Source organism: Chlamydomonas reinhardtii, chromosome 16, assembly GCF_000002595.2.
Source record: "Chlamydomonas reinhardtii strain CC-503 cw92 mt+ chromosome 16, whole genome shotgun sequence".
Taxonomy (NCBI): domain Eukaryota; kingdom Viridiplantae; phylum Chlorophyta; class Chlorophyceae; order Chlamydomonadales; family Chlamydomonadaceae; genus Chlamydomonas; species Chlamydomonas reinhardtii.
The window spans coordinates 1,613,944-1,621,417 of record NC_057019.1 but is presented as its reverse complement, the minus strand read 5'-3'; the positions used below and the strand labels follow the sequence as shown (position 1 = coordinate 1,621,417).

At 61.5% G+C, this 7,474-nt stretch overlaps 2 protein-coding genes across 3 annotated transcripts in view; one reads left to right on the top strand and one right to left on the bottom strand.

Moving 5' to 3' along the window:
- On the bottom strand, positions 1-4,232 carry CHLRE_16g654150v5 (uncharacterized protein). The gene is made up of 4 exons (XM_043070861.1): positions 4,136-4,232; positions 3,079-3,928; positions 2,817-2,939; positions 1-2,614 (listed from the first exon to the last, which is right to left on the bottom strand). The coding sequence occupies exons 2-4, from the start codon at positions 3,925-3,927 to the stop codon at positions 1,487-1,489; spliced, it is 2,100 nt and encodes a 699-aa protein (XP_042915503.1). The 5' UTR covers position 3,928; positions 4,136-4,232; the 3' UTR covers positions 1-1,486.
- A 146-nt stretch (positions 4,233-4,378) lies between these two features.
- Positions 4,379-7,474, top strand: part of CHLRE_16g654100v5 (uncharacterized protein) — a 3,600-nt gene continuing 504 nt past the window's right edge. Inside the window, exons 1-8 of one of the 2 annotated variants that reach the window (XM_043070859.1) lie at positions 4,379-4,482; positions 4,559-4,648; positions 4,752-5,241; positions 5,354-5,455; positions 5,557-5,612; positions 5,855-5,986; positions 6,097-6,209; positions 6,380-7,474. The exon at positions 6,380-7,474 is cut by the window's right edge and continues 504 nt beyond it. In XM_043070859.1, coding sequence (XP_042915501.1) covers positions 4,921-5,241; positions 5,354-5,455; positions 5,557-5,612; positions 5,855-5,986; positions 6,097-6,209; positions 6,380-6,927 — 1,272 coding nt within the window. In that variant the 5' untranslated portion in view covers positions 4,379-4,482; positions 4,559-4,648; positions 4,752-4,920 and the 3' untranslated portion in view covers positions 6,928-7,474. Of the gene's footprint in view, positions 4,649-4,751; positions 5,242-5,353; positions 5,456-5,556; positions 5,613-5,854; positions 5,987-6,096; positions 6,210-6,379 lie in introns of both variants that reach the window. The other variant, XM_043070860.1, reaches the window with a different exon arrangement.

The window sequence follows — 7,474 nt, the reverse complement described above, 5'->3', positions numbered from 1 at the left end:
ACCCTCTTTACTTTACATAGCCTGCGGCTCGGCGGCCAATCCAGAATTGCGAAGGCTGCGCGGATCGCCACTCATAATCGGCTCAAGCCAGGGCACTGTACTCCACGCCGCGCTGGAGGCCAGCAAATATGTTACCTAGGTATTGGGTCCCGTGTCCACTGTTCTCCTATGACGCCTCAGTCACTGTCGCTAATGATCAGCACCTCCTTAGCCTGCTTCGCCTTCTCCTCCTCCGCCAGCTGCTGCTTCGCCTTCTCCTTCGCCGCCGCCTTCTCAATCACCTTGCGCGCCACCACCGCCAGCTCCGTCAGCTTGCCCATGCACTGACCACCTTTCTTGCGAATAACAAAGCCATCATTGACTATAAACATAGTGCGGCAACTATGGCAGCAAACGCTTGAACGCCCCTTACTCGGCTTGCCTGGCCTGGCCGGCCGCAGCGCCAGGCACAGCAGGCACCACAGCTTGCCCGCAGCATATGAGGCCAGGGCCGTGCCCACCACATCAAGCAACACACGCCACCTGCCAACACACACACCCCGCTTCAGCTTGCCCATATAATTCGCAAAGGCCTCCTGGTCGGCAAACTTTGCCCGCAGGCCCTCCGCCGCCATCTTGCCCAACCCCGCCATGTACGCAGAATAGGCCTCAGGGCTATCAAACTTCGCCCGAAGCAACCCCGCCATGTACGCAGAATAGGCCTCAGGGCTATCGAACTTCGCCCGAATGGCCTCCGCCGACATCTTGCCCAACCCCGCCATGTACGCAGAATAGGCCTCAGGGCTATCGAACTTCGCCCGCAGGCCCTCCGCCGCCATCTTGCCCAACCCCGCCATGTACGCAGAATAGGCCTCAGGGCTATCAAACTTCGCCCGAATGGCCTCCGCCCCCATCTTGCCCAACCCCGCCATGTACGCAGAATAGGCCTCAGGGCTATCAAACTTCGCCCGCAGGCCCTCCATGGTATGTCACGCTCTCCTGTGTGCTGGTGTAGCTGTGAGTATCTATATATGCAGTGCGCCATGCCTCTGCCCACCGCCTCACTGCCTCGCCGCCTCACAATTCATTAGGCAATTCAGCTCTGCCCCAAAAACACAAGGGCCTTTTACTTATAGGCCATGCGTACCACTAATGAAGCGCACGCGTGTCGTGTTGACACGCGCCGTGCTCTTGCATGAACAGGACTGGGACCTTCGCGTAGGGAGAGGCTGTGTCCCTGATAGGGTCAAAACGTTACACACCCATCCCCCAAAGCAAAAGCAGAGGTGAGCAGTCTTGTCACCATACTAAACGACCGGTGTGGAGGATTCAAGCCCTTACGTTCAGCATGCTCACTCGCACGAGCCGGCGCACAGACACACGCATCCCTAACATACCACCACTGCTGCCAGCACTCATCCCGCACACAGCAAGCCGTCCTACTTTGCTCCCATCCCTGCCAAGCGCGGCACCACTGCCACCGTGCCGCCACATCATGTGATCATACTTAGTACTTGACCAGCCGCCCGGTCGAGTCGACCAATGTGGCCACCTTGCCGGCCGACGCAGTCGGGCCATTGAACATCACGCGCATGGACACGCGCGTATCGGCATTACTCTTCACGTAGTTGTCCGCGTACGGCACGTACTCGTCCTTCATCTCCGACAGCCAGTCCGCGGGCTCCACCAGATTGATACCGTTCTTGGGGCCCATGGGCAGTGTGCTCTTCTGCAACGCCTTGCCCGCCTGCTCTGTCAGCGCCGCCTGCGCCGCCAGGGTGGCGTGCACGTCCGCGGCGTCACGTGGCGCGAACTCGCTCCGATACACGGTGTCGCCCCTGCGCTGCGGGAAGGGGATGCTGCCGGTGCCGCCCGAGATGGTGGCGCCCAGGAAGGACTCGGGCACGGGGTAGGCGGTGCGCAAGGGCGCCATGGCGGTGTGCGGGTTGACGGCGCCGATGGGGCAGGTCACCTCGCGGTACTTGACGGGCTCGGTGCGCAGCAGCGCGCTGTTGGGCCGCGCCCGCCCCGCGCCCCGCCCGCCGAAGGTGTCCGTGTACGCGCTCTGCAGTGGCCCGCCGGTTGCGCCCACCGACCACTGCAGCGGCACCTTGGACAGGAACGTGTCCTTCTTCTCCTGCCCCGCCGTGGCGAAGGCGCGACGCGGCGCCGGCACATTAGCGCCCCCCGTTCCCCGGTTGCCAAGCGCTGCACCGGCTGTGGCTGGTCGCGGCTTGGACGGCCTCAGCGCGCCTGAGGACGGCTCCGCTCCGGCACCAGCGGGCATGGAGGCCCCAAAACTGAGCTCGACCGTGTTGGGCCGCAGCTCAGCGGTGGCGGGCCGCTGCTTGGCGCCAGGCTTGCGCATGGCCAGCTCCGTGTGCGGCCCGCCCATGGTCTTGCGTTTCGTGTACTCTTTCAGCTTGGCCTCCAGCTCCAGGTTCTGAATGCCGCGCATTTCGCAGTGCACCGCTTGGCTGTGGCTTTTGATCTGGTCCGGATCCACGGCCGCGTGCAGCTGCCGCAGCGCGTTCAGGATCTCGCGCTTTTGATCGTCGTCCGCACCCGCCAGCACCGACTCCAGGTCCTGGCCCTTGGCACGGGCTAGCAGATCGCCGTAATAGGTTTTTTGGCGCTGTTGTGGAGTGACGGGAAACAGGCAGAGTGGGGGCAAGCAACGGTCAGCACAGCGTGAGGGGACTGCGCGCGGGGGTGCCACTCGCCCACTCTGCATGCTACTGGTACCATTTGTCAGGACCTGTTCGATGCCTCCCATGTTACAATTGGCCCTGTGTTACATCCCCGGTTTCCAGTCAAGTACCGTAGTACCAGCGTACCTGCATCCACTTGAAGAACTCCTGCTCGCGGACCTTGTCGGTGGTGGTCTCCAGCTTGCACACCTCGTCGTTGGTCGTGTTGTAGGTGGTGCGCATGTAAAGCTTGTGCGCGTCAGAGGTGCCCTGTGGGGTGGGAGTGGCAAGCGATATTGTCGGAAATGCGTTCATGTGCCGCATTGACTCCCCATTTTCCCCAGCCTTCATTCAAGTTCCCCAGACAAGGCAAACCCACCTGCCCCCGCCACCCATACAAAGAACTCACCGCCTTGAGTGAATCGCCCCACTCGCTGATCAGTGTGTAGTTGGGCACGGCGTCGGCCTTGGTCTCCCGCAGCGCCTGGTCGTAAATCTCCGGGTACATGGACCGGAGGTTGTAGCTCTCGCCGTAGGTGGTCACATCAGGGCTGACGCCCACGATGCCCGTCGCGCCCGCCGCCCCCGCAGCTGTAGCTGTCTGCTGAGCGCGCTGCTGCTGCAGCTGGTACGCGGCGACGGCTGCGGCCACAGCGTTCTTGTCCGTGATGCTGCCGGCGGTGGCGTCCGCGCTTCCCGAGGCGGTGGAGGGGGCGCCGAAGGAGATGGCGCGCCGCCGTGCGGCAGCCCGGTCGAAGCTGGTGAGTTCACGGTCGCGACCGCCCGCGGCGGTAGCGGGCACAGCGTCGTTGCTGTTGTTTTTATTAGGTGCGCTGTGCGGCCGGGGCTCAGCAGAGCGCTCGCGCTCCGCGGCCGCGGCTGCCGCCGCCTGCTCCTCTGCCACCCTGTCCGTCAGGCTTGCAAGCGTGGACTGGGTCTCGGGCCGGCTCAGGGCAGCACGTGTCGCTGTGTAAGACCAGCCCTGAGCCACAACGGTGGCACCGCCTGGGGCCAGCGGCGGGCGCTTGCTGCTGGGGCCAGCAGCGGCGGAGGAGCCGCGCCGGCGCATCTTGTCTAGCGTCGAGTTTACGAAGTCCGCGTGCGCATCTGGGGACTGCTTCGCCTCGGTGACGGACCGTATGCTTTCAAAAACGCGCTCAAAGCGTTCCCGATCCGCAGGGGTTGCTCGCCCGAGCCAACCCTCCACCTCCTTGCTGAATAGGTCCTTCCTGAAAGTGGCGCCGAGCTCGGTCGGCATCCTGCATGGTTGGGACAGGGGCCGCGGTTGGAGGAAGCCGTGTTTTTTATGATGCTGGTCATCTATACTTATCACACAGCAACTTGATAACAACTTAAAGCTGCGTCGCGGTGCAGAACAGCGCGGCGAAGTTCGCATCGTGGGCCGCGCCCTCGCAAACTTGCAGCATGCCAGTAAGACGCTGCTTCAGGATGTCTAAATTACTGACCTGACTGTATCTATTATAGGTAGACTCCAGCAAGTAGTTGGGGGCGGGTATGAGGAAACGCGAGGTCAACGAAACGCAGAGGAGGCGGTTGTGGCTTATTAATACATGCCTCGAACTAAATACTGTATGCGTACAGGTACGTCTTGCCGGGTTAATACTGACCGATTCAGCTGGGTCCCATCTCGCGCGACTTGGGGAAGTCCGGGTCAATGAGCAGAATGAGCATTGTCCAATAGTAATACACATGCAAGTTGCTTCTCTATACATTAAAATAGCAAAATGAGTGTCGCCCTAGCATCGGAGTACCAGCTCGTTCAGAATGCACAGCTGCCGCAGCGCTGGTCGCAGTGAGTAGAACAGCAGCGCACCAAACGGTGTTCTCACGCGACATTCAACTGAGGAACGCTGGCCTTCTATGCGCAGGTCTGCTCGCAAGTCACTCGCGATTTTGGAGGCGACAGCTCGCAAGGAAGCGACAGCTCAAATGGAAGCGGCCGGGGGGTCATTCTGCGGGTGAGTGAAGTATACAGCGCTGGCCGCTGTGGTATTAGCGTGGGGGAAATCGGGGATTGCGGAAGTGTTGACCCCCGCGACCTCGCGCTGCTTTTCGCTGCAGTCAATTCCCCGTGGACCCTGCCTTCAAGGTCCTGTCGCTGGAGTATTCTGCCCCGAACCCCGACATCGCCCGGGCTATCCGGCGCGTTGACTCGGTGCCGAACCCCCCGCTGCCCAGCCATGTCGTCGCCATCCAAAGCACTGCTGTCGACGCGGACCTGTCGCTTGCTATGGGCGTCTCGCTCACGCCGGGCCGGCACACGTCGTATTTGGTAGACGCCAGGGCCCTGCAGCAAAGCAACAGCGCCGCGGTGGCCGCCCGCAAGGCTGACGGTGACAAGTGGGGCCCAGCATGCGACGAGATGTTCCGGGGCTGTCGATGTGTGACGGGGCAGGAGGTGGTTTTCTACACAGCTGTAAAGGAGCCGGCGGGGGAGGTGGAGGGGGGAGAGGGCTCCTTATTCAAGCCATCCTTTGATGGCCCCGCCTTTCGCCCCTCATGGGGCGAGCTGAGCGGCAAGGCAACTGGCGTGGTGGCATGTGTCCTACAGGCGAGTATATGGTGGCCTCCTGGGCGAGTAATAGGCTTGCAGACATGTGGGTTCCTAAAGTAGCTGCCCCGCAGTTCCTAATGTCTGACCATCTATCCATGCCGACACGTAGGTGCCAATTGGCAAGGAGACAGACATAATCTGCGCCGAGTACGACAACCTGGTCAGCAAGGGGCAGTTCGCGACTGTGGACCGTTTCGGTGGGGACCACACGGTAAGTGGGCCGAGCCCGCGTGTCAGGCACTGGGCCGCATAAGCCGCACAGGACTGCGCATTTGCACAGCAATATGACATGCCGACTGCACATCCTGGCAGGTGAACATGACCGGCAACGCGCTGATACAGAATGACGGCAAGGCCATCTCGAAAGGGTGCGTGGGCAAGGCACAGGGGAAACCAAAGCACCGTGGCCAAACAACCGAGTCTTGCGCTGTGAGCTCGCGAGTTTGTGCTGGGCACTGGGCAGCCCGGCTTACCATCGTCCCAACTTAAGCCTATTGGGAAGGACGGTGGTGCCACAGTCAAGCAGCCTTTCCTCTCGCATGGCTACACTCCCACCCTACCACGCAGCCAGCTCCTGACCGATCCCACCCCTTCCCGTGGTGGGTCACAGGTACGCCGTGGCGCACCGCGCCCGTGTCACCAGCAACGTCTACGGCAAGGCTAATGATGTCAGCCTGCAGCGCCTGGCGGAGACTGTATGGAGCGTCGTTGAGAAGCGCCTGAGTTTCATGCCGGCGTACCGGTGAGTGGTGTTGTTGCTGTGCTGCTAGCTCGCAATGCGTAAAATGACGTGCGACACACCTAGTGCTGTGATCACCCTTGCTGAGTTGGCTCCTGTTGCTTCTGCCGCAGGGACCTGGTGATCACCGAGCAAGGCAAGCCCTTCATGCTTGGCGCGACTGCCACAAACATCATCTCTCTCACCGAGAATCAGGGCGTGATGCTGCACCTCGACACTGACGATGGTGGGTTGGCACCATTCATCTTCGCTGGGCGCACGGGGCCTGTATGTTTGCCCGCAACGCACTACTAGCTCTACACTGCTGTAAGCAGCGGGAGTGGAGTGGATCCCATCTCGCAGGTTGTACGGCGGCATCCAGAAGTTTCTTAACGAACCATGTGCTGCTATGCACAGGTGTCTGGACTATCATCCTGTGGTTTCATAGGCACAGCGGCATCATCGCTGGGGGCGAGTTCGTGCTGCCATCGCTGGGCATCTCCTTTCAACCACTGGACTTCACCATCGTCGTGTTCGCTGCCAACACCATCGTGCACGGCACCAGGCCCCTTCAGACAACCGGCAAGATCATCCGGTGGGGCTCCAGCCACTTCCTGCGGTTCAAGGATGTGAACGCGCTGGCACAGCTGGGCGCTGCGTATGGAGTGGACGAGCTGGACGCCAAGCAGCGGGACCAGCTCGAGGAGGTAGACGCTGCCAACAGCAAGGATGGTGTCGGGGCTGCCAGGCGGGTCGCGTCTTGTATGGCAGCAGAGCGTAAGGCCGCCATCGAGGCACAGAAGGCGGCATGCGTGCGTGGAGTTGTGATGAACCCTTGTACTGGACGCATGCCATCGCTTTTGTTTTGGCAAGTCTGGCGGAAGCCTCCGGCTCTGGCTGTTCGGGCCAACGCCGTTGCTGGCAAGAAGCGTGCGGCAGCCGATGTCGATTTTTGTGGCGCATAATACGGGGTGTACATGGGTTAGCACTGTTGCATTACCCGTAAGAAGTATGCAAGGCCCTAGACTGTGAGTTTGGCCAGGTGTGGGTTTAGACATGTCGCCGGTGCAGGCTTGACTGGAGCCCCACCCTGCCCAGCCCCGAGCCCGGTGCTAGGTGGTTCTGGGAGCGGATGGCCGGCCCACCGCGCTTACTTGCCTGAACTTACGTGCATGCTTGATCTGCATTTACAAGGCCCTAGACTGCGAGTTTGGCCAGGTCGTGTGGGTTTAGACATGTCGCCGGGGCAGGCTTGACTGGAGCCCCACCCTGCCCAGCCCCGAGCCCGGTGCTAGGTGGTTCTGGGAGTGGATGGCCGGCCCACCGCGCTTACTTGCCTGAACTTACGTGCATGCTTGATCTGCATTTACAAGGCCCTAGACTGCGAGTATGGCCAGGTGTGGGTACAGACATGTCGCCGGCGCAGGCTTGACTGGAGCCCCACCCTGCCCAGCCCCGAGCCCGGTGTAGTCGTTTGGGAGCGGATGCCGGCCCACCGCGCTTACTTGCCTG

Coding starts and splice junctions, on each gene's coding strand:
- CHLRE_16g654150v5 (XM_043070861.1), bottom strand. CDS start 3,927: ATGCCGACCGAGCTCGGCGCCACTTTCAGGAAGGACCTATTCAGCAAG. Junction 2,940..3,078: donor GGGGCGATTCACTCAAGGCG/GTGAGTTCTTTG, acceptor CCCACCCCACAG/GGCACCTCTGACGCGCACAA. Junction 2,615..2,816: donor AGTTCTTCAAGTGGATGCAG/GTACGCTGGTAC, acceptor ACTCCACAACAG/CGCCAAAAAACCTATTACGG.